General features: G+C 37.8%; 1 protein-coding gene across 1 annotated transcript in view; it reads right to left on the bottom strand.

The window, feature by feature from the left end:
• PRKN (parkin RBR E3 ubiquitin protein ligase) overlaps window positions 1-27,108 on the bottom strand; it is a 796,707-nt gene that overhangs the window by 508,333 nt on the left and 261,266 nt on the right. The window contains exon 3 of the mRNA XM_086626845.1: window positions 13,784-14,024. Within this exon, the coding sequence (XP_086482971.1) occupies window positions 13,784-14,024 (241 nt within the window). The remainder of the gene's footprint in view (window positions 1-13,783; window positions 14,025-27,108) is intronic.

The raw sequence follows: 27,108 nt of genomic DNA on the forward strand, positions 1-27,108 counted from the left end.
TGAGATACATTTTGTATAAATATCAATGACAGATACCACTTAAGACGATCCTAAGTAATGCTCTAGAAGCTATGAATGGGATTGCAAGACGGATGTTTACTCTAAAATTTGGGGACAAAGTCCAGCAGGAATACAGTTTATAACCAAACAGATAATCCATTCCCTAACCACGATGTCCATTTTTTTTTCAGTCCTAATATTGAGAGAGAAACTGAATAACTGGCTTGTCAAGGCTTTCATGTTTTGTTGACCAAAAGAGAGTCCCTATCCTGAACGACTGAACAAACAAGAAACAGTATTATTTGTTATAAACTAAAAGAAACTGAGACAGTTTAACAAAACTTGTCTCATTGCATTCCTGTTTGGAAGCCACACTAATCCTCTCTGCATCCTTCCAGCTTTAGTGTATGTGCTGCAGGTTCAGTATGGTTTCAGTATAACTCAAAAAGAATAGCTTTGACTTGGAGAGCACTCTCGCCTTTAGTAGAGCAGCAGTTACAAATAGAAATATTATTATAACATTTTGGTAGTAGTGTGGATTTGTCAGTTTTCTCCACAACTTCTGAAGATCCATGGTCAGTATTGTGTTCATAGACTTATAATACCATCTATGTAACTGATAATCAGTGTGTGTCTGTATCACTGGTGGAGAACCTTGCAACCAGTACCTGAAACCATACTGAACCTGCAGCACGTACACTAAAGCTGGAAGGAGGCAGAGAGGACTAGTGTGGCTGACACATTTACATGTACAGCCTGCTGAGCATCTACGTCTGTTTTTTTGATAAAAAACATGGAAATAATATTCTCAGTCTTTGAAACAGTGATATAGAATAGTCCTACCCTTGCAACTCTAAAGTTGTCTCAACACGCGTGGAAATTCCCCGCAGTGAGGTGATGGTACGTATCATCTAGTGAGCTCCCTTGCTTTTTCAAGATACATGATTCTACCTATGGGAGCTTTGAGCTTCAGCTCATAACCATTCCACACTGCAGTCTGGGGAGACCCGTTGGGGTGCCTCCAGCCAGAAAACCTGTTGGCTTAATCATCTTCGCAAACAGCAGGAAAACACAGTTTACTATCCAGAAGGAATACAATGGCTTCTCTAGCAGAAGGAATTAAGCTAATGTTTAAATACTTAAAACAACTCAAGATGAAGTTTGTAAGACCGTAACTAGAGATCTGTCACTATAGCTCCTTGATTACTCCTTTTTCCCTTAATGCAAACCTATGATCAAGAGAGAACGCAGTAATATGTAGGCCCTGAGCGACCTCTCAGTAAGAGATATTATTGATATACCGCGTGGTTCATTTATCAAGATGTTCTCTGATTCACCAATTATTACATATTTTTGATACTACATGTACAGTATCTTTAAATGTGATACCAGTATTACATGCTCATTGCATTTTAGCGACTAACGTGCACAGTGATTCTCTTCTCAAGAAGATTCATTTAAACCAAGTCCTACTATTATTCTTCAACCTTGTCAGTTCAGGAAAGCATCCTCTGCCCTGCGTTGGCATTCCTACCACACGAACTGTTGAGACTCCACTCCTCTCCGCACTATGTACAGAATAGAGCTTTAGGAACTGGTTGTTACTCTCAATCAGTGAGACACTGAACCAGTGGCTGCCAGCTTAACTCTCAGTTGTTTCGGCAGTGCCACACCAATCCATTAGGCCAATAGATTTTGGCAAATGGTTCAGTTGAAGTTAAACAGAAACACTTAACGACTATTTTGTATATTCAATTTGAGTTGTATACCTTATCTGGCCATATCTACAGTTCAGATTTTATTTAAAACATTATTGATATTTTATTCAACCGCTTCAAAAATAATTTGTGGAGGCTGAGCAGAGTTGCAGTAGATAAAAGCTCAGGTGCCAAGTGGCATAGCTTTACACCAGAAACCAACTGACTGTTAACAGCTAGGTTTCTTCCAGTAATATATACTGAGTATTTATTGTCTGATAAAGCTAAGGAGAAAATTGTGGTGAACAAAAGGAGGGATCAGCGCTCCAAGTACTGTGGTTGCTCAAGTGAACTTTTGATCTTTCTTAGAACTTTGGTTAAACCATCTTCATAGCAAATATGCAATAAACTAATGTCAGCCAGCACTGGAAGCCATGATACCAGGGTTTATCACAAAATAGTTGTGCAGTGTTGCACGAAGCTGAATATCGATGTACACTGTACATGGTGAAAAGGCTCAGCCTGGAGCGTGATATCCTGCTGATCCCCCTCTCCCATACCTCAAGTCCGCATCCCCACATTCATATACTTATTTCTATTTCTCTGTCCCTGTCTTTTGACAGGTAAGTGTAAAGAACCACAAAGCTGACTGTTGCACCAGTAGGGCATCACGGAAGCTTGGAAAGAGAGTGCTGGTGCTCAGCAAGCATTGTGTCTCTTGGAGTACCCTAGGACACTTGGCTCCAGGATGCAGCTGCCACCTTTGATTTTTTAATCTTTGTTTTGCTGAGAGGGAAGGTAGTTAAAATATGTGAACATATATGGCATCCAATTATTATTACCCAGCTGGCTTGAATTGAATTGAATGTAATTAACTAATTAACTAAGGTTTAGACCCTGCCTACAAAAGGCGGGCCATTTCCTCCTGGTTGTGGAAGATGCAATGACATCCTTGGAGCTACAGCCCAGGCTGGTGAGCAACAACTAGTGACCCTGATGTGATACAAACACGAGAAACCCTGAAGACCGTGACCTCGACTCCCTCGCCAGAGCTGACAGCCAGAGCCAAAAGTGCCAGAGCTGGAGCAAGAAGTCCTTCAACAAAGAAGGTAAAGCTGCTACCCCAAAAGAGGGAAGTGTGCTGGAGTTGGAATGAATGAACTGGGTCTCTGCTCACTGTAAAGCCTTCTTGAAAACAAAAAACTGTAAAACAAAAAGGGGGAATTATGGCATCCAATTATTATTACCCAGCTGGCTTGAATTGAATTGAATTGAATGTAATTAACTAATTAACTAAGGTTTAGACCCTGCCTACAAAAGGCTGGTGAGCAACAAACATATACATAAACATACATGTATGTATGTATATATACAGCAGATGGGCTTGTATTTTAAGTGGAAGTTTAGTTACAGATATTATATTCCAGAAATGAGAAATTATTACAGGTAGATAGACTGTCAAAACTAAATCTAAAGCGTTCATCTGCAAATACCAGTTATGGCAGTTGTTGGATATAACTGCTAAACCAGAATATGACAAGTTCTGAAGGTCAAAGACCTAAGACCGAATACCCATGCAGATGCCAACAGTATAGACAAGCTTGTAAGATAGTTTCAGGTGTATCAGTGAATATAAAGATACATTTTTTTTGAACTAGCATTCAAAAATGCTAGTTTTGAATCTTAAGGTTAACCATTAAATAGGGACTTCCAGTCCTGGGATACCTCACTAAGAAAATTGTGCTTTTGACATAGCCATTGCACAAAAAAATGGTGCCACAGCACACATAATACAGCTCAGAAATATTGCAGACAGCTTCACTTGCAGGTCACTGTATCATTCTGTCTCACAAGTGGAAGATCACAAAGGTAGATCAAGGAAGACATTTTCTTCTTTTTTTTTCTGTCAGTTTGATAATTTGATCACAAATGCTATAATCCTAAATTCAGCTTTCTGCCCAGTGCCAATAGATCCCAAAGAATATCAACCTTCCAGAAGCTTGTGGTAATTATGTTTGCACAGCATGGATCTTTATTCTGTTCCAACTGGAAAAAAATTTTAGTTGCTGAGCATAATGTAGGCAGCGCTGCCTCAAGAAGAATGTGTAAGGATGAACACGGTTTAAGCCAAAGGGTCAATGTACCTCAGAGCAGGGGGAAAAAAAAACCTACACTGAAGGATTTTTGCAAATCCACATATAGCTAATGTAGAATCTCAGTTCCTATGGTTAGATATTCTCTGAAAGAAAGTCAGAAAGAAACAAAAAGACAAAGGCACAAAAGATGAACAAAACAACTGAAATCCTTGTTGGCAGTCTCTGAAGAGGAGCCTCAATGGACACGAAGGCCGCTACCTTGGCATCTCTAACAACAGTCACCCAGGTAGCAGTGGAAATGTGAAGCCTTCACTGAAACAAAGCTGATGGCAAAATTCTAAAGACTTTTTGGCAGAGCAATGCAAGACCATGCACTGACTTTAATTTTGCTTTTCTGTGAATATGAATTAGATCTTTTGAATTGAGTGTCCCTTTCCTTCCACGACCATTATTTTCTTAAAAAAAAAAAAAAGCAGAGAATCTGTCTTCCCCTGCCAAATGCAATGATCTTTACCTTTCACAGAAGTCCAAATTTAGTCCAACTGAAGCTATTTGTCTTTATAAAGAGAGAGCAGGATGTGTTTTGGATGTCTATTTTTTATCTTCTAGTATCAACTGAATTTATTAAACTATCTGTTCCATGTAATTACTTTCTGTAGATCAAGAAGCCTTTCTAATAGGTCTGTTCTCCCAACGTCCTTGCTGTGTGTGCAGAACTCCCAATGACATTAATGAATCTCAGGCATGTGATCTGAGAGAAGACTACGTCTCTTATGTCATTTTGAGTGGCAAGAGTTCACGTAGTGCAAGCACTAAGCTGCTCAGTAGCAGCAACTGCTGTTTTTAAATGAAGTTTAAACACAGCATTCTAATTTGTGCCTCATAATGAGACTCTTCTTGTTAAAAAAGAAGCACCCTGCATCTCTATCATGTTTTTACATATAAGAGGTGTTTCCTAAGTGTTAATTTCCTATTTTTCCCTGTGGCATCAGTAATTAATTCATGCCAACAATTATTTTGGAGAACATAACATGTATAGTTTTGTTTAATCAAGAAAGAGCATTTTCCACCTACAAATGCCACCTCCAGCTGGTGACACAAAGATGTGAGTGATGCACTTGCAGAAGAAAGCCCATCCATGCTGTCACCTATACACAACCAAAATATATTCCAAGGACACAACAGTGTTCCCACTCCACCCCTTGACACAAGGGAGTTATCAAATGTTACGGGCTTCAATTAACATGAAAGGGCCTTTAAAAACAATAAAGTAATTAGACACGTTCATGAGAGAAAATTATGTCATGTAAAAACGAGCATTCCCAGAAGTGCTTTTGGCTCTATTAGAAAAGAACATTTCTCCTCTCAAATGAATTTCACAGACATGCAATGTGTGGAAAAATGGCACCATTCTCATCAGTGTTAAAAGCATATGATACGAGTGAGGTCTCCGGCACGGTACTGACTGCAATAAATTACCAAGTGTGTGTTCTGTTTTCTGAAATGGGCTCAATTTATCATTTTATTGAAAAGGTTCCATTATGCTAATGTCTTATAAAATCACTTTTTGCTGTTGCTGGGAGGTGAAAAGGGGATATCAATTTTTATATATAGAACTTGGAAGTATTGCAGCAGTGAGTTGTCAAGGGTTAATAACCATAACAGGAGACACAATATACATAAAAGCAAACTTCCAAGGACTTTGTAATGACAAATTTTTGTAACCCTCCTGGAAGCAGAATAACCAGAATATTTTCCTTAAGCTTAACTATTTCAAAAGAAATTTTGACAGAATTAGCAATAGTTAACTGATGGGCTGAAAACTCTCCCTCTCTTCTCCAATTAACCCTTGAATTGACACTGGAGACTGTTTAGGAAGTGCTGTTTCAATGAAGGTCAGATTAGAGAACGCCATTATCGTTCTTGTCGACGTACCCAGATAGCAGACAGGGAGGATAATCAGACAGAGGTGATTACTTGCAAAAAGGAATATTCCTCTAAATATAACATTATATAATCAGAATGTTTTCTTTCTTTTCAAGTATTGGATACAAACCAGGTTAAGTATTAAAAGAGGAAGAGAACTAGATTTAGATAGACAATTGGTTTGATCTTGTATAACAGCTCTTTTGTGGCTGAGATGTGACTTGTATCCAAGAGAATTCTTTTATGCTGTGCATCAAAAAATAGAGTATTATTTCAGAAATATTATCATATTATTTAACTTTTAACAGGAAGCATTGTCTTATGGACATGCTTTACCCTACCTCCAAACATACTCACACAGCATAATCCAAGAAGCTACAGCAAATAACCAAGAGGGATAATTTAACATACACTGACACGACTGCAATATATTTCAGCAGTAGGAAAACAAGTAAATGGAGCTAGAGCACTATGATCATTATCTCAATGGATCATCAATACCCTTCTGGATTTCAGAGCTTGTGGTGGGTTGACCATGGATGGATGCCAGGTTCCCACAAAAGCCCCTCTATCACTCCCCTCCTCAGCTGGACAGGGCAGAGAAAATATAATGAAAGGCTCGTGGGCCAAGTTAAGGAGAGGGAGAGATCATTCACCAATTACCATCGCAGGCAAAACAGACTAAACTTGGGGAAATCAGTTTAATTTATTATGAATCAAATCAGAGTAGGATAATGAGAAATAAAGCTAACTCTTAAAAACACCTTCACCCCACCCCTCTATTCTTCCCAGGCTTAACTTTACTCCCGATTTCTCTACCTCCTCCCCTCCAGTAGCACAGGGGGACAGGGAATGGGGCTTGTGATCAGTTCATCACACATAGTTTCTGCTGCTTCTTCCTCAAAGGGGAAGGACTCCTCACGCTCTTCCCCTGCTTCAATGTGGGGTCCCTCCTCATGGGAAATAGTCCACGATCTTCTTCAAAGTGAGTCCTTCCCGTAGGATGCAATCTGTAGCCATCAGATTGCTCCAGTGTGGGCTTTTCCCACAAATTCACAGCTTCTTAGGGTGCAGCCCCCTGCTCTGGCGTGGAGTCCCTTCCCACAGCTTGCACAAGCATCTCTGCTTCACTGTCAGTCTCCAGCAGTGTGGAGGGTCCTTTCCCATGGAGCCAATTCTCTACAAACTCCCCTAGGCATAGGCATCTCTGCTCCAGTGTGGGGTCCTCCACAGGCTGCAGGTAGATCTCTGCTCCATCATTAATCTCCATGAACATCAGAGGGGCCACCTGCCGTCTCACCACGGGCTGCAGGAGAATCTTAGCTCCAGCACACCTCCTCCCGCTCCATCTTCACTGACTTTGGTGTCTGCGTAGCCATTTCTCTCAGATATCAGTCCTCTCTCTGCTGCAGCCATGCCGAGCCCGATCAGCCTGATGAACCTCAGCAGTCCTGGCAGGATGAACTCTGCCCAGTGGGCGCGCCGAGAGCGAGGCACTTCAGAGTGCTCCAAGCTGTGCCACTGTGGCCATCTCCAGTGGAGTGGCAGTGGCCCATGCTGGGCCACCTCCCACCCGGGAGGCCAGATGGGGCAGCTCCCCACCTCCTCTGTCTCTTCAGTGCAGTTCCCGCCTGGCTCAGGTTCCTTTGTCCCCTTCTTAAATATGGCATTCACGGAGGCACTGATTGGCTTGGCCCTGGCCAGAGACCAGCCCAATCAATTTTGGAGCCAAGGAAGCTTCTCTCATCTCCTTACAGAGGCTATCTCTGCAGCCCTGCCTCTGCTACCAAAACCCCACCACATAAACCCACCACACAGATCCAGTATGTTATTGCTGAGTTGGTACTTTATTCTGTTTTTTTTTTTTTTTCTAAGTAAATTAGTTCCTTCCCTTTTCCAAATGTAGATTGATCCTCAAATTGATTTTGCATTTCATATTTAAAAGTTTGTAAAATGATGCATTGTAAAAACTCTGAATCAAATGTAGACTAAGTCACAATGTGCTACATAATGTATTCTCATTCACGTTAAAAGTCGTTTAATTGTAATACAAAAGTAAACTTTCAGTTCACCAAATCCAAAAATAACATAGTAAACTAACTAGTTACTTTAATTTGTCTATGAAACAATACATTGGTTGCTTATTAAGTACTTTCTTTTTCTTGTAGAGCAATAGGAATCTTATTCAAATTAATGTCTGTCAAAAGAACTACCATAAGGACCGTGTAACTGCCATTAAATGGTGTATTAATATTTCAAGAAATTTAAGAAAGGTCAGTGTAAGCACTCTGATCATTCGTCGTCAGAACAAAATTTTGATAACTGGAAAAAAAGGACCTAATTGCTAAATGCAAATTACACAGAATACTGATTTCCCCTCCTCAAAATATTGATTTACAATACCATGAACCTAAAGTACATTTAAATCATTTATTATGTTTAGTTACTCCACAAATTATTTGTACAGATGCCAAGGGAAAAAAAAAATCTTTATACTGATTAATTTCCCATGCAAAAATGCAGCTAAATGACATGAGAAATTTTAAGAATCCTTTTCCCTTTTCTAAGGGAAAAGTAAATTCTTAGATATTTCATTTTGTGATGCAGTGAAGTAAATTAGGTCATGAGAAAATTAATTCATTGTACTTCTATTAGTTTTGTCTGGTGCAGTTGCTGAACACTTAAAAAGCTTCATGTCTCAGAGTATCAGTAGAGATGTTCTTGCAGTGCTGGAAACAATTTTTGATGGATCAGTGGTCATGTTTTGATGGCATTCTCAAAAAGGGCATTAGAAAAAGCTGCAATTGTACTCAGCTTGGTACTGGGTAGGGGTACTCAGCCTAATGCCATATTAAAATGGGGAGGCACAGATGTACACCATACCATCGCCCTGTCTGGAACTAATTGGACATAATAAGTTTTATGAAACTGCGACGTAATTTTAAAATACTTCAGGAGCTTAGACTACTCATTTACTTCAAACAAAACTGACACAAAAAAATCTTATTCTTTTACGCTTTTTGATTAAAAGAATCATAATAAAATGCAATATAGGAATTTTTTAACACACAATCAACAGAATATTCAAAAAGTATTCGTACCATGTCAGCAATAGCCTCAGTTAAATTGATATGTTTTTTTAAATTTCATCAGAGCTTCTCTCAGACATATGCATAGTTCTGACTACCCAGACCAAATTGTGGCTTTCCCATCTAAAAGTTTTTGCCTGTGCCTTTCATGTACCAGACTCTTAAACAGAGTGGGAATTAGCTCATCACTTTATGCTTTTAAGCATTGGCAATAGAGGTTTTGCTATCAACAGTTTTACCTGCCCTAACTTATATTTGTGTTACTTGTAAGGACAGGAGGTTTTAACATATATTAAGTTTTGGTAAAGCATTTTCTAACTAGGTGGAAAAGAATCAATTCCTCTTTTTGCTAGAATTTATAGCTCGGCACACCTAAGTCAATACAGACCAGTACCTTATTTGCTCTTTTGTAAAAAGAGGAACATGGAAAGATAAGACGACTTGCATGCAAGCATTTTTAAAGGGCTAGCTAAAGAACATCAGGATATTCAAGGAAACAGATTAGATGAGCACTATTTAAAAGTTGTAAAGAAACAGACCTAACTAATGATGACCACATCTAATCATAGAATTATAGAAGCAAAGAACTATTTAGGTTATAAAAGACCTTTAAGATCATCAAATCCAACCATTAACCTAACACTTCCAAGTCCACCACTAAACCATGTCCTTAAGCACCACATCTAACACATCTTTTAAATACCCCCAGGGATGGTGACTCCATCACTTCCCTAGGCAGCCTCTTCCAATGCTTGACAACTCTTTTGGTGAAGAAATTTATCTAATATTCAATCTAAATCACCCCTGGTGCAACTTGAGACTCTCTTCCTATCGCTTGTTACTTGGGAGGAGAGATCAATGCCCACCTTGCTACAACCTCCTTTCAGGTAGTCGTAGAGCACAACAAGGTCGCCTCTCAGCCTCCTTTTCTCCAGGCTAAACAACCCCAGTTCTCTCAGCCGCTCCTCATAGGACTTGTCCTCCAGACCCTTCACCAGCTTCGTTGCTCTTCTTTGGACACGCTCCAGCACCTCAATGTCTTTCTCACAGTGAGGGGCCCAAAACTGAACGCAGTATTCAAAGTGTGGCCTCACAAATGCCACATACAAGAAAACAATTGCTTAAGACAAACCATTTCAGACAAAATAATAAACCACCTCATACTGGATTAAACTGGGAATTAAACAGGTAACAATATTAATATCAGTTTAAGGAAAACAGAGGCTGTCAAACTAATGGTATTTTTTTTTAAGATTACAAATTTGCTTGACATTGGTAGCCAATAAATACATTTAGAAAGGAAGGAAATGTAATTCTGTAGTCTGACCTCCTGCCAAGCACAGTCCATACTACTACTAGGTTCAAATCCAATCTTTGTTGCTGGACATATGTTTCAGAAAAAACGTCCTATATTTATTTTTAAATGGCCAAATATGGAGAATTCATTACAAGCCACGATAACTTGCGTCAGTGATTGATTTCCTGGTAAGTTAATATCTATGTGTGGTATTTATATTTGCTGGTTTTCAGTTGCTAGACAATGAAAGCTTAAATGCCAAAATAGCTTGTAAAATTTAAGATTTGCTATCAAATTTCCACTCCCATGGATGCAACAAGATTATATCAACATATATCAGCCAGTCATGATACACACTTTTGTACAATTCTTGTGACTCTTCTCCTGAACCTTCTAACAGTTTTTTCAGCAGCTTTCTTGAAGTTTAGACAACAAAACGGTGCATTATATTCCATTTTTAGTTATGCAATTGTCAAAAGCAGAGGGAAAACACACTGTCCATTCCACTCTGTTTTCTGTTTATACTTCTAAAGATTGTATTAGCTTTCTTGGACTTGGCATTATGATGCATTCTCATATTTCGCTGATGAGTCATACGAACTCTTACGTTTTTCAGATTCACTGTTTCTCAGGCCAAAACCCCTTCACCCTATACATGTATTTATTGATATGCAAGCATTATGGAATATAGTTTATTTGCTTACATCTTGTTTATCACTTCAGATATTAGACAGATTGTAAATTAGGTGGAGGTGAGGCAGGACGAAAGTCCTGTGCAGAGATTTTTTCATATGTTCATTAGAAATCATGCAAGGTTATATAGCAGACAGTAACAGGCATTTCTATTATATTTGTCTGCAAAGAGAGGAAACCTGGAAATCTTTGATGTAGACATTATTTAGACCCATTTTCGTATCTTTCTCAGCCTGTTAGTGACTTTCAAACTTCTGAATTTCTCATGGACAAACACACATTGTACATTAAAAACACAATGTAAGTAAGATGGTTCTCCAGACCAGTCAAGAGTTGCTTTCATTACTAGCCACTAAAGTGGGGGTGAGCTGGGAGGAGGATGCGCTGTTACGCTTTTTGGCAAGGAACAAATAACGCCCCTTAGTGGAGACAGGATGGATGCCAGGCTAGAAGGGTTTTTGTCTGATCAAGTGCAGCAGTTCATACTACATAAGTACATTACATACATTATAGCAGTACAATATAACAAATATCTTTCCTGGCTTGTCTGGTAAAATTCTACAGTTTGTCCTCCAGGCACTCAAGCCAATACTTCAAAAATACCACTTTTGCAGTCAAATGCTACAAAAGGTTCTGACAGAAGGTTCTGTGATGTAAAAGTTACCACAAACCTTTTTCATCATAATTCAAAGGAGGGCAAATGAAACAAAAGCAGGGCAGGGACATAGGGTCAGCATCCTGTGGTAACAAATAAAAATACTTCAGGCTTCAGAAAGAGATGAAGTCTTTTAGTGTTTACTGCTACAATTACAGAATAGCTGTGCAGCTTGCTAGACTAAACAATAATCAATTAATGAATCTTCTGCCACTAAATCATAATTTTAAATTTATTCTCTACTCATTGTGTGTGATCTCTCACACACAGAAAAGAAGATTATACTTGGTTTTACTCTATAGGTTTCTACTGTAGACTGATCACTGCAACAATCGTCCACCTTCTAAAATAATAGCTCGATAAATATAATTTCAAATGGCAGTGATGGCATATGCAGCCTTCAGCCACTCATTCCCACTACTATTACTCATTTCAGCTGTGCCAAAGAAAATCCTTGCTACACAGTAAAGTTGATTGGAAAACTGATCCCTGGGTTAATCTTTTTTTTTTTCCTTTTTTTCTTGCTGGATTATTTTTAACCCAGATTACTCCCTAACTCAGTGAATTATGTGACTACAAATTAATCTGCCTCAAACCCTAATACAAAACCATCAAAATCCCCCATATTGAACAAATGTGGTGGGGTTGAACAGACACAAGGACAAGTTTTCATAGTGGGAGTCAAAACAGGCCAAGGAGAAGATAACAGGCTTTTAAAAAGTATCTTGTAACTAACATCCTACCAGGCAGAACTGTCAGTCATTAAAGAGGCTCTTTTTTTTTTTCTCATGATGAAAAAATCTATTTAACTTAATCACAGATTAAACTACTCCACATATATTCTCAATACACTTTTTCCTCAGCTGTCATTCTGCCATGAAAATATTTGCTGCAATAGAAGATGCCTATCAGTTTATACTTCTCTTCACAGAGTTTGCAGTCTGTGGAAAAACACAGCACAATACAAATTTTAAAAGGCTTTACACACATAAAAACTATTCTGTAAAGTCCAGCACAACTATTAAAGCTCTGTACATATCATGTACGGTAGTGAAAAACCAAATAAGGAGTAGCATTAAAAAGCTCACGCTATTGCCTTGCTTTTCACAGTAAGACCAGCCTAAAACACTCTCCCTAGCTAACCAGATTTAAATCGGCATGCACTCCTCTTATCTCATTATTCATTCAGATTAGGAGATGTGGATCATTAAGTTGGGTACTAATTTGTTCCTAAACTGCACTCATTCATCATTAGTTGGCAGTGAGAGGTTGATCAAGTCAGTTGTGGAATACTTCTGTGACCCTCCCACAAATTGTGTATTTTCTGCATGAGTTACTTAAGAAATTCTTTAGAAGTTATTTTAACAGTTTTAGTAGCAGTGTTGCTAAGCGTGATGATTTCTGTGGTCAGGTTAGTCACAGAGGTATCTCTATCATATTCACAGATTATCTCCTGTCCTCTGGGCCTACGTGTTTGGCATTATCTTCTGTATTGTGTATAAAGAGTATTTGTGTTCTGTTCTTTCTGAATAGATATCTCTGATGGACTATTATGACAAATCGTGACAGAGTCTGGTACTGCACAGGATGATGTCTCTTCACTGAGGACAAACACAGTCGTCAGTAAGGATTAGGTAGACTGTGTGTGAGGAGGGGGTTAGTTTAAGCAGATTCATGTAACAGATAAAAGATTCTTATATTTCCTTCTGACTTGAGCTTCTCTCTCATGAACAACTTTAAATCTTACAGCTCAACCCATTTGCAGTAACTTAACTTGTGCCTCAGATTAATTTTCATGATGAAGATATTCTCCTTAATAATTTGGTGGATAACTACTTAAATCCATAGTATGAATCATCGTCTTATTTTGTGCCAGCTATGTTTATATAAATAATAAATCTATTGTATAGAAATATTTTTAACAAAATGTATGTGTATGAAAACATTACAACAGATTGGGAATTAAATGCATTCGCAATGCATAAGCTGCCCAACTTTCTAGTTAAGAAAACTTCTGTAACGTAAATTTTACAGAGCCTATTTTTTGTCTTCTCATACACCTCTGGGGTTTTTGTCAGCGTATAATAACTTGTAAAAATATTAGCATAATACAAGTTTGAGACTAGTATAACACAAAAAATCACTCCGTTTATCGACAAAGCAAAATAATTTTGCTAGCAGACATTAAGATACTTATCACTTCTTAATATTGTTGTATTTTTTGGTTTAATAACTAAAAGAAACCATATGGTGAGTCTTTTTTTCCTGTGGTATAGAAAGAAACAAATGTTCAGGTTTGTGTAGTGAAGTGTACCAAATCACTGATTTACCTGATTTTTCAGAGGGAAGAGAAGTGCTGGGTTTTGTAGTATCCAGAATAACAGCCAACCCTGCAGAGAGTGATGGAAGGATGCTGGTGCTGAGATCTATACGAGTTAGACTTTCAGGTTCTCTTTCCAAGGCTTTTAGAATCCCTCCAGCATGGTTATCTTTTGTCTCATCCTTGTTCTGACTGTTCTTCTGTGGACTCTGAACAATATGAACGATACTCTGCTGGGCCAGGTCACAGTTCTGCAACACAAAAACAAAACCCTAATAAATAATTAATTGTGACATAAGGGATAAAATCCTTTTATCTCCAATTTGTTATTTGTTAAATGGTCTCCAACCCATTTTGTGTAGAATTTCAGTGTGCTGTAATGGAGTTTAAAGCAAAGTGACAAGTGTAAATTGCTGGAATTAGGATTACTTGCATTGGCAAAAGGGTCACAACACTTACAAATTCTAAACATTTAACAAGGAAATGGTGGATCAGAGCCAACAGCTCTAAATAAGTCTGGTTTACTGGCACAAAGGAAAAACTCCAGAGGGAGTACTACTAAATTAAGCGCTAAGAATATTCAATACTTATGCATTTGCACAGATAATGCTGATACACACTCTTCAAGTAGCAATTCAGGGTCAAATTTGACAATCACAGAGAGTTCATGACCAAGCTACTACAACGTATCTTTGTGAACAGAACCAGGGATCATGATGCTGCCAATGAAGACTGATACTTATTTCTTGCCCCTAATGTAATTTTCAGTCTAAATCTGGCTTTAGATGTAGACTCAGTATGAGTTTCTCATTCTTTCCAAAGATGACATTTAACTGTTGACTTTAGAATTAGAGAAAGTTTGTGGAAGACATCATGATGGCTATAGCCTTTGCTGAAAAATAAAAGGGTTACTACCCATTTTAGCCCAAGAGGTCTCACATAACATAAGTACTTCCTCTTTCTTAGTTCTGATCAGAGGTGATTTTTGGACTGTCTTTCCACATCTTGTGTTTTAGAAAAAAGCAGGCTGAATAAGGATCTTATGAAAGGGTTAGCCATGATGAATCAGCATAGAATTCACATTTTGTCAGCATTTTCCATATACAGAGTAGGAAAGCAAAGTATTATCTCAGAACTAGAAATTACAGAGATTTTAGATGACCTATCATTAATGAAGGGCTTTCAAGAAAGATTTGTATTGATTTTTACACAGTACACCTTGCCACAAAACTTGTTCTTTTTTGGGTGATACTTCCTGGAGATCCACTCCTAGTTTTCCAGTGTTATGAATGAACCACACAGAAACATCAACCTACACAAAAGAAGTTCGCATTTCCCTCAAGAAAATAATTTTCTAACTCTTCACAGCGTCATTAAGTTGACCAAGTCTGCACTGAAATGTCAAGACAGACTGGTAATTAAATTTGGGAGGAATATAAAGGGAATTCAGAAGAATTGTCTCAGTAGCTACACAATATTTAAGATTTTTGGTTTGTCTTTGTAATTATCACATGCATTTTTAATTGCAAAAGATTCCTTCACAGGTATTTTTGTGCTCTTTATACTCGTTATTATCCCACTCTCTCTTTTCCACACTTTTTCTCCTCTGGTCTCATTTCTGTTTAGTGGTTTTCCTTCATTCTCTTGAATTATTTCTCAGTACTTCCCCCTCCACTCTTTCTTTCTTACATAATGCAGTTCTAAAAGACAAAAATCTGGGTTTTTTTCAGTTTTTTAGAAGTGAATTTTTAATAACACACTCTCTCCTTAGTGAAGCAGTAACCAGCCAGCAGAGATTTGTCAGAGCATGGATGCTGAAGTCTTAATATTCGAAGAAAGTTGTAGTTAGATTTCAATTTTAGAACATTATGTTGACATTAAAGGTCTCCTTTTTTTTTTTTTTTCCTCAGGTACAGCTAAAATTATAAAGGGAAATAGGTATATATGTAAAAACTCACAACCTTGGAAACCCTGAATAAACCATCAATCAGTCAAACCATGTTTTAACGAGCATCTCTTCCGGCAGTTTCACTTGCTTAGGCAATCCTTGTCCTGCCTTTATTTTTTCTCACCATCTACTATCCTTCTTGTTTGTTTGTTTGGGGTTTTTTTTATAGCTTGCATTAGTTCCTTGATTCAGTTCACAGCTTGGTGCTGTAATACAGTCACACTGAGGGGATGGTGCAGAAGAGAGAATAAGAGGGATGGCGAGAGCTGCTTAAACCAAATGAGATGTCCCTGCAAGAGCACCTTTTTCAAGCACTCTTGTTTGATGTTGATTGTTGTACAAATTTAGATGCACGGCTTAAATCAACTGATCTTTAAAAGTATAGGTTCCTTTCCAGTTCTTTTTGCAGGCTGGAGGGTATGCGGTTAGCTTAGAAACAAAGAAAGGTCGACAAAATAAAGCCTCATCTTAACTATTATTGTCTCCCCAATAACATCAAGAACCACATACTTACTTAGAAAAAAAAGGAGTAAAATTTGCACTCTTTCATTCGCAATTACACATCCATATGACCATAGCAATAGTGTACTACTGGATTTCACTTAATAAAAGTTTTCATTTTAGAAGGGCAGGTGAACATGTTGCATCTCAGTTTTCTTACATCTCTTTATCAAAAATAAGGACAAACTTTGGAACATTGAACATCACTGCTGATGTAGGTCACAGACACAGGATAGCTTAATTAGCAGATCCCAGGATAAGTCTTCAATCATAATGGCCAAGAAAAACAAAAAAACATCCTTTGATTTGTACACTGAGTATATTTGATATGGAAGTCACTGAACAGTAATAAATATGGAATCCCAAATTATCAGTTTTGTAATGTTGTTTCTGACTACATTCGAATTAAATTTGGCTTGTGTTTAAAGGAGGAAAGTAATTCTCAACCTTTGCAAGAAAAGTGAGAATATGGTACAAGGGAAAAAAAAAAGGTTTGTGATCATATCTTAATTGTGAAGAGATCTGGATGAGAATATCACCAAGCCACTCCCAGAATTAAGGTGATTAACGCTTTATAGGAGACTACCTTTCATAGACAGTAGATGAGCTAGGTCTGCAGCTTTTTTCTCTGAGAAAAGAGGTAGAATTCAAACTATTTCTGTAAATGTTCAGGTTTTGCCTCAGGTTACTATTGTAACACAAATCTAAGATACAATTGTTTATGTCAATGTCACTTTCATTTTCTTCATGCATTTGTTTTACACCTCAGGAAACATTTCTTTTGAGAATATCTATTATTAATGATTCTAGAGATATTGTCTTATCTGTTGATCCAAATTAATGCCTGTGATCCATATTCCAAAGGGAAATACTGCAAGTATATAAATTGTAGATTATGAAGTATCTCCTTGCACTAGAGCAAAGGGAGTAGAGAGATCCAGAAGTGATGAAACCCAGTATTAAAGACTGGTTATTTACAGAGAATGGGTTTTGGCCAACTTGGAAAAATGAATTCACAGCAGATGAAATTAAAACTTTCTTCATTTAAACTTTTTGGTTTTGCATTTTTTTTTTCTGAATTCTCAAGTTGAATGTCACAAGGCTGAACCAGCACATCCTGAGTGGATAACACAATATTCTTTGGTGCTGCCAGCTGTGGGCTAATTAGAAGGTCACTTCAGGAGACTGAGCTAAATTATGAAGAAGGAAAAGATGACTATGTTTCAGTAACTGAAATCCTCTTGTTCTGACAGATTTCCACTTGATATGTTCTTCACAACATATTTTGATAGTAACATTAATACTGAAGGAAGTGTTCTCCATCTAACAAATATATAGTTCACCAGAGGTCATATTTTCAGAAGTGCAATACACTTTATTTTGATTTTTTTTTAATTGAAAACAAACAAACAAACAAACATTAGAGGATAGTTTCAATTCAAAGCCTTGGATTTGCATGTAAAAAAGCTAATTTATTGTAGTGCTTTCTCTTGAAAAGGAATTTGAAATACTTTCATTTCATGTTAACCAACAGTTGGGTTTTTTTAGATGTTTGGGGGTTTTTTATTTCGTACCAAAATCAAAAAGCAATGTTCACACTCCACTACCTAAGATCCAGTTCAAACTTCTATTATCTGGAGAGCTGCATATTTGCCCATGAATCCCTGGGACCTATAGAGTGGAAACAATAACAATTTGCCCAATTACCACCTACTTAGATTAAGCAATAGACTGCCTGATGCCACTCAGTAAGAGATTCACACAAGGTTAATGTTCAAGAAAAGGTATTTTAAACTTCTAGGAATGATCAACAAGAATCAAAATGCTGGCTTTCCAGGTAGGCTTATTTTTAACTGTGCTGCATTTCAATATCAGATGAGCAAATAAAGGGAACAGTTTTGTCTCACTAATCTGCAGTATGGATGAAACAATAAAAAGGCTCTCCACAGTACCTATAGCACAATACACCTCTTCAAACAAACAGGACCCATGTAAAAGTGCAGATTATGCATCAAGTCTTTTTCCATGGATAATGTAGAGAGACCTTAAAAATGACCTTCCAAACACAAAACAAAAACAAAAATAGCATATGAAGTTCCCAGAAGAGAGAAAAATAATCCCACCAAACTCCAAACCTCACTCTACTATTGTTATAACCCTCTCACAACCCAAGGACAGAGACTAAGTCTCAAAAGTAGCAGACACAGAAAGGAAATCAATTGGAAGAACACCACCACTGTTTTCATTCTCTGATCCCAGACTAGACTCAAAAAAGCAAGAAGAAAGCAACAATAAAAAAATAATCTTTATTACATAGGGAGCAAAAGCTGAAATACTAATGGACTTGAAAGCAGCATTACCTAAAATAAAATATACAGACAGACAGTATTAACGTTCTTTTGAGCTGTGATGATCTAAGAAATGGGAAGAAAGATTTGCAGGATGATTTAACATCTTTTATTTAACCAGTTGATATAGAAAGAAAAACGAAATAAGCTTTTGGACTCAGAGTCTCTTCTACAGGTCATGGCAAGGGGAAATCTGAAGGGAAAACTAACCACTGTTAAAATAATGAAGCGAATCAGCACCCTGATCAGATATCGCCAGCGATTTGTGTGAATTCTGTCTGCTGAGCATCAGTGAACTAAATATTGCTCCACATGGGGCAAGGGAAAAAAAGCCAATGCACCACTGGGCCTAAATTACACAGACCACTTAGCAGTTAAATTCCAGCAATCAGAAACTACTGGCTATTTTATGATGCTGCGGAACACATCTATATTTGACTTCAGTACACCTTTTCGGCTTTTTCAGAGTTACACACTGCTGTACTTGTTTCGTATTCAGAATATTGTGGGTGCTAAGCAACGTCTAGAAATAGATGGAAAAATAGTAGTATTATTGAAAGCACTACATATTCAAATAAACGTGATGAAAAGGCAGAAAACTCTTCACTTAGCAGAATATTTGTACCCTCATTTTTATAATCTCTTCCTATTCAGTTCTTGTAGTAGTTTAAATATTGACCACGCCAAAGAAATAGAATGAAAGAAAAGATATAAAAAATGTGCTTTCATTGCTTTCTAAATCCAAAACCTAGTACCATTTTAAGGACTAACTATTAGAGTTCCAAAGACAGAGTATTGCAGCAAATGAAGGAAGGAGTTCATGGGAGTTTTCAGTTCGGCAGGTAACAGTGAAGCTGAAAGTAACCAGATGCAAATGAGTGACATATAGAATCACTACAATTCTAACACAACCAGCAGCAAACATTAGTGGATAGGAGGCAGGCCTTCAGCATATTAAGATGTTGGAATATAATAAATTGCCTTGTTTTAAGAGGAAGTGGAACACTGTATCTTCAAAATATCTTTTAAATAAGGATAGGACATTCTTAATGTGATACGATGGCGTCGTGTTTTTCGGACTGAGGGTCGAGACAAGAACTGAGAGGGAGCACCCACCAACCATGGTCCCGGGCAAAACATGACTCAGGCTTTCTTCTTAAAACAAAACAATTTATTAACAGTTACTTAACAAGAGACACAAGGGAACAAAAACTTGAGAGGAGAAAGAGAAAACAAGGCCCGATCTTAAAACAACACCTCCACACTCCCTATTTCCTTTCATTCCTGGCTCAACCTCCCCCCCGGGCGGCGCAGGGGGACAGGGAATGGGGGGGTGCAGGTCAGTTCATCCATGTTGTTAACTGCCGCTCCTTTCTTAAAGGAGGAGGAGTCCTTACACCATTTTTCCCTTGCTTCGGTGGATCCCCTACTCACGAGGAAAAAATCCCCAAACTTTTCCAGCCATTTTCCTAAGTCCTGCCCGCAGGATTGCAATCCTTCCCCATGGATTGCACCAGTTCGGGCTTTACCAGTCTCGGCCTCTTAGGGGGCTGCTGCCACTCGCGTCGGTGTGGGGCATCCCACGGATTGCAGATGCCTCCACGACCTCGTCGTGCATTCCATGCCCATTATTAACAGTACCTCGTCGTGTATCCCAATGCTCCACGACCTCTCCTGGGCTCAGGCATCTCTTCCCCGACGTGGGTTTCTCCACGGGCTGCGAGTGGGTCTCTGCCCCGCCGAGTACACCCTGGCTGCAGGGGGGCCGCCTGCCATCTTCACACCGATTTGCAAGGGAAAACTTCAGCTCCAGCACACCTCCTCCTGCTCCATCTTGACTGACCTGGTCGTTGTGGTTGTTTTCTCTTAGATCTTAATCCCCTCTGGGGGAGCTCGGCCCGGAGGGCACCCCGGGAGCGAGGTGCTTCCCGAGTCCCCCATGCGGCTCCCCCGGCGCCATCTTGAACACATGCCGCCGGCCCTGGCTCGCCCGGCCGCCCAGCCGGGAGCGAGGGCAGCGCCCTCCTCCCCTCTCCTCGCTCCTGAGCAAAAGAGCTTTTCCCGTCCCTTTGTCTCAACTTAAATAGGGCAATTCTCAGAGGCGCCGATTTGGCTCAACCCCCCGAGGGGGATGGGAGTCCGATCTGGTGGCACAGGGAGCAAATCCCCTCTCCTGCCACCAGAACACCCCCCCACATCAAACTATCACAGATGGTTAAAACTTCTTTCTGTAAGGACAGTTAATGAAGATGGATACAGTAAACAGCAATACAAATGTGTTGTTTCCCAGATAAGCCACATACATTGTGGCTTCATTGTGTTATGGGTTTTTTAATCTCCCCTTCCTCCTCCCCACCCCCCCTGAAATTTTTATCTCTTTTTGTATCCTTTTCATTTTATCCCACCTGTAAGTCCAGGGCTAACTGAAGAGTGCCAAGTCTTGAACTATTTATTTAGGTAAGACTAACTGTGGAACAAATTTGGAACAAAGTCTGAGAGTTTCGTTACTTACAGACTCTTTGGGAGGAGACGAAGCTTATATAAAAGCACTGCACTTAGATGGGAGCCACTGGAGAGATAGCTGACATGTCATTTTCCTTACCACCTGCAGACATTAGAGGTGGTGAGATCTTATGCTACCTCACTGGGAATTATAAAGATCATAGCTTTGACTTGAAGATAATCAGAAAACTTCACAGTGAAAGTTCCTTCTAAACACAGATATACTTGACTGGATCATCTCTTCACTCCGAAAAGCGAGATTCCTCCAGCTCTCATTCTAGTTTTCAATTGCAAATCCACTTTTGTGAAGCTTTGCACCCCAGATACCAATATAAGAAACTGATGGCAGGATTTTCATTATACTATTGACTACAATGATCCCAGAAAACCACTAGCCCAAAGCGCATCTATTCCTCCAAGATGTTCTCTGTTCATTCCCCTCCTGAGGAACAGGAACGAAAAGTAAGTTATTAAAAATCAGTGACTCCACTGCAACTCTGCTTGAATGGCAGAGTTGCTCTGGACTGTGATACTGAAGATGGGAAGAAATGCACAGAAAATTTGCCTCATAGAGGACTCAGAAACACAATGATTGCTCATTGGTACTAATTTATCTTTCATGTTACATAAATAAAATATGCTAGAGACTGCCAAGATCCTCAGATTTTCTCCTTTTGAAAATGTAATCACAGTCCATGATATCTATATAAAGGACAAAAAATTAGGAATTACTATGCATATCTGCTGAATTTTCCTAAAGGTTAGAAACTTCAGAGCCTTACAGATAAAAAATGAACACAGAATATATTTTTTCAATTTTTTTCAATCTAGAAAATGAAAAAGTCATTAGGCTAAAATTATTTTAGGAGAAATCTCTTCAAATTTCTGGAACATAAATAATAATAAAGGTATTAATTGCAGCTACAGTTTCAATAATACACTAGAAAATGTATCGGGTTGTTTCTATTAAATTAGTGACTGTGTGGTGTATGTGGCTCACTATAGGAGAGCACAAGTAAAGTGCGTAAAAAAAATCCATTTTTAAGTGGATTTCATAGAGTGGTTAATTCAGGTTAGCTACCAGGTGCCTCCTAACTTTGAATCATACATCAGGTCACAATACAGGAGAGTGCATCTAGGTATATTACAAATTAATAAAAAAAACCCCAATTTTATACGAATCATTTACATGTGACTCACTATATGTGAATCACACGCATAGACCTCATAAAAATATATCTCTAAGGCAATCATTGTCTTTCAGTGTTTCCTAAATATTAGACTTTTTCCCTAATAGTTTGTGGTGGGGCAGAAAAACTTGCTGCAATTCCAATTTCCATATCGTTTAGAGTTTGCAGATCCTGGCTAGGCTGTCCTAGTGAGCAGGAGTGCAGGGGTGGAAAGGAATAGACTGATTCCGAGTTACATCTTGCCCTGGAAGATACCTCCTGAAAGATAAGATTTTCGCATTCACGTGTCGCTAATGAAAACTTTTTCCTCCATCACCAAACCCTGAAGTTTGACCTGGTTCATGTGTTGGAAAAAAAGCAGTTCTGTGCCATGAAACAAGAGAGATTGAGAAAAAAAAAATAAAAAGAAAAAATACAGATGATGGCTAAATCAGAGTTTGAAATGTGTACTTTAGGACTGCAACCAAAACCTAAGCAAATGTCTCTGACAGACATTCCCATTATAAAAAAAAAGCAAAACCTTCTTCAGACAAATCTAAAAAGAGAGAATTTGGTTGAACTGATGTTCCTACAATGTTCAATATGTCTCAATTTCAAAATAGACCTTCTGACATTATTCTTTATCATTCTCTCCCTCTCTTACATGGTATGTTTTTTTGCAGATTGTGGTGGTCTTTGCAGAAATCTTCTTAAAATCTCATCGAGATATAAGGTAATAAGCTGTTTCTTGACAAGATTTTTCACAATCTCACATTGAATACAATACATTTTGGACTCATTTGAGGGACTGATAAAGCGACTCACACTGATGAAGTGTAATGCCTCAAATTTTCTCTAATTTGACACTAAAGACTCTGAAATTTTCATCTCAAAACATAGTATCATTACAAAAAAAAATTCACATAAAAAGACATAATCAGATGTTACTGTACTGTAAGTACAATACAGATTTTGTCTCTTACTGTTTGAGAATGGCAGAACAAAAAATAATTATTTTTACATAGACAAATGAAGTTTAGTGAAATCCAGAAAAGGCTCCTGAGTAACAAATCAGGGCCACTCTATAACCTCTCCTAGAAAAACATTCATGTTCTGAGAAGTTGTCACAGTCCTGATTGTGTTTGCCTATTTATAAATCAGAATTAGAGCAAATAGTAAGGATAGGAGTAATATTGGTATATATTGCTATATATTTTCTCTTCCTGTGAGACTTTCTGAAGATCTCTGTAAAGACTCTGTCCCATATGCATGTGCCAGGTGAGAGGAAGAAACTTCATCTACACTTTTTAAGGGAAGATAATCCTAAGCATCCTGAGACATTTACTTAAAACCATAAATCTTACCATTACTTTGAATTTCCACGTGGAACATGATATACCCACTATAAGAACTGCTTGCTACTTAGCTTCTATCCAGTACTTTTTACGTAATGCCCTATAAAAAGGGTTAATCCATACACATTCAAATTAATATTTCATTATTTTTTACCAAAGAGAACAATGGAAGTTAGACAAGAGGAAATAGGTAGATACTGTGTGATTTACTACAGCTCCTCTATCTAACAGTCCCTCCGTGTAGCAGGAAGCCTTGACTAGCCTTTGCAAAAATAAAATCCTCTGATTTACAGCATAACACAATAGGTCACATATTACAAATGTTTTGCTCTGACTGATACTCTTTATAGAGAAGTACAAAACTTACAATTTTATACCGAGTCCCTTAAAGAGTTAATAATTTGCTGGAGATGGAAACTTATTAAACAAATAGTATTTAAAATTTCTCACACTAAATTTAAACTAAGTCAGAATTCCCCCTCTTCCTTCACTTACTTTGTTTCATTTCCATCTTTTCCACATTGTAAGAGGCAAAACTTTAATGTTAATTTCTAGCTCAGTTGAGGGAATGCAGACATAATTCTTAGTTAGGAACTTTGCAGGGTTATTATTTTTTGTACACAATCTAAGACCGTAGCAATGCTATATACATATTTCCTAATGGCATTGCTAATACCACAACATTATTACTATGATAACTTTTCTTGAATGTAGGCCTTCTAGCACAAATTCACGAAAGATAAATTAAGCCTTAAACTAAATAAAAATGTTTTATTGGTAGCATCTGAGACAGTTTGCAACATTAAAATACCTGCCTAGATTATTGTTATTCCCTTTAAAACTCTGCATAATGATCTGCAAAAGACATAAAAGGCAGCCAAACTTTTTGATACTATGTTTACAAAGCTATTAGTGTCTCAACAGTGACATTAAGAAAATATCATGCTGATATAAAATGTAAGAGAAATACAGTCAAATGAACACTAAATTCACATGAAACTTTTATCCTCAGTAAATGAACAATTTTTGCCTTCTTGTAATTTCATGTACTATGCACTAAGAACAACCTATAAAATCTCTATTTATTACAATGTCTGTATAGAAAGTAACAGATCAATGAAAAGTTTATAATACTAAATTAAAAATGAATACAGGTAAGTTTTTGTGACTGCTTGCTTTCTTCCTAAATGCAGTTGACTGCACCTCATTACTATTCCATCTTCTGCACCAAACTACCTGACAGAACTTACACTTTCTAAACATGTTATCTTCAGCTGTAAATGTATAAAAAAAATAAAGCTTATTATTTACCAGATACGGTTCATATTTTCCATTGCTCTGATTTCTTCTCAAGCCACACCAAAAAAGAACAAGTGTATACCATAAAATGCTTGAATGAATTACATTTGGGACACATTTTATTCTAGGTTAAATGGTGATAAAAGGTACTAAGCTCAGGAAAGATCTCATAAGCCAGCACTGTTAGCAGACTGCAGCATGCAGCATGGCCTCAGGACTGTGGACTATATGTCGTTTGATTAACATAAGATTTAATTTTTAATTCCTCTTCCCTTTAAATTCTTCTTTAACTTCTCTCAACCAGATACAAGATGCCAATCTGGTCACACTTCTCTGTCTTCACTTAACATGTACATTAAGCATTAGTGAGCATGCGAGGAACAGGCACAAACGTGGCCTCACACTGACACAAATGTCCGGAGATGTCAGGACATAAATGAGACATAAACTGTATTTGAAAAAGTGAAGTCACTTAATTCACAGAACTCTGAAAATTAATCCTAAAGAGTGGTCCCTCATGCTGATGGGGGTACTGCAATGGCAGCTGTAGGGCTGCAGAAAGAAATTTGGGAAATTCCCTTCTCCAAAAAGTTCCAAAGGCACTCCTATGTATAGTTAATACTCCACTGTGGAAAGTGAATTTTCATACGAATTTATTGCCTGCTGCATCAAAAGTTTAAAAGCTATAAATATTTATTTCAATTACTTCAACTAGTCATTCACAGATGTCGTTTTCATGCTTTACGGCCAGCACCTGGTATACATCCCAACTAAAGAGCACTTTGGTCTTCTACTTATCCCAGCGCCTGCATCTATAGATCAGTGCGAGCAGCTGCTATGAGAGCAGCTGTAAATAAAGCCTAGTGGGCACTCTGGGTGGGCTTACTTGGTAACTTGTTAACCCACTAGTATAAACATGGACAAGAAATCAAATACTTTCCAGAGCTTTCCCTGATATTACCTGAAGGCTTGCTTTTAACCTAACAGTTACTACGCCAGGTGAAAATGGTCTTAGATTTGATTTTTGGGACATGCCTACCGAAAATATCCCAGCAGTATAAAGAAACTTACTGGGCACTGCTGGGAAATCTATGCAGTGCAATATCATGCAGTACATATCTAACTGGATTTTACTTTGTGGTAGAAGAGGCTGCAAAGGGTTTGCTAGAGGGATAGTTCGGTAAGTTACAAAATAGTTAGACAGCTTACAGATTCTTTGCAATTCCTAATTGTAAGATATATGCCATACCAGAAGACACTCATATAACATATAACCCACTCAGTGGATGTGGGTGTAGTTTGTCACCTCTTCCCTTCCCATCCCACATGCAATCATGTCTTATTTTAAAAGGAAGAACACAAACTAACACAAACAAGGTGAATGGCAAGAAGATATAAAATAAAGAATTAAAATCTGCTATTAAAATGAAAGGATTCTTTGTTTTAAGTAATCTGTGTGATTTTTAAAAAAATGTCTAGCATAGATGGAAAACATGACACAAATGTGAATCTAGATTCATTCTGCTAAATAATCAACCTGTATATTAAATTTACCACTATAAAAGGGAGGTGAGAAAGCCTTGTTGAATCACAGATGAAGGATAGATTTGAACATCAAAACAAGAGAATAATGACCCATAAAAAAGATAAAGGAAACCTGCTTTTAAGAGTGTGCTTTTATCCTTACCTGGAAAAAAAATCTTCAATTTCCCTGAGGTCATTCAATTTTAAGATAGAAATCTCCTGTGATATAGCATCAAGCTATGATAGGGAAATTCAGTATTCAGATTTAGTTAGGAAAACATAGATTATTAAGACAAACAAGGTTCCTGAAAATTAATTTGAAGATTTTTGTATCATGGCCTCTCTTCTGCATACATTCAGTTTGCAACATACCACATGCTTTTATCGGTGTGTCACAGATAAGTTCTAACTCTTACTTTGAATATCTAAGAAGTCTGGAATATTCAGATCTTTTCATGTGGATGAGAAGTTTTGTAATCTGGATTCAGATCAAGATTCAGATTCTGAAAAAACATGCAGATAGAATGGGAATCTATGAACATTCATGGGGGAGGGACATGTGATGTGAAATTCAGTGGTGCCGAGGCTGCAAAAATTATAAGTTTTCCTGAGATGGAGGTTTCTTCATGTCTATCAGGCTACATCTGCATTAGCAAGTAGCCAAGCAATCAACCTAACTTGCATTACCA

Source organism: Tauraco erythrolophus, chromosome 2 (assembly GCF_009769465.1).
Source record: "Tauraco erythrolophus isolate bTauEry1 chromosome 2, bTauEry1.pri, whole genome shotgun sequence".
NCBI classification, from domain to species: domain Eukaryota; kingdom Metazoa; phylum Chordata; class Aves; order Musophagiformes; family Musophagidae; genus Tauraco; species Tauraco erythrolophus.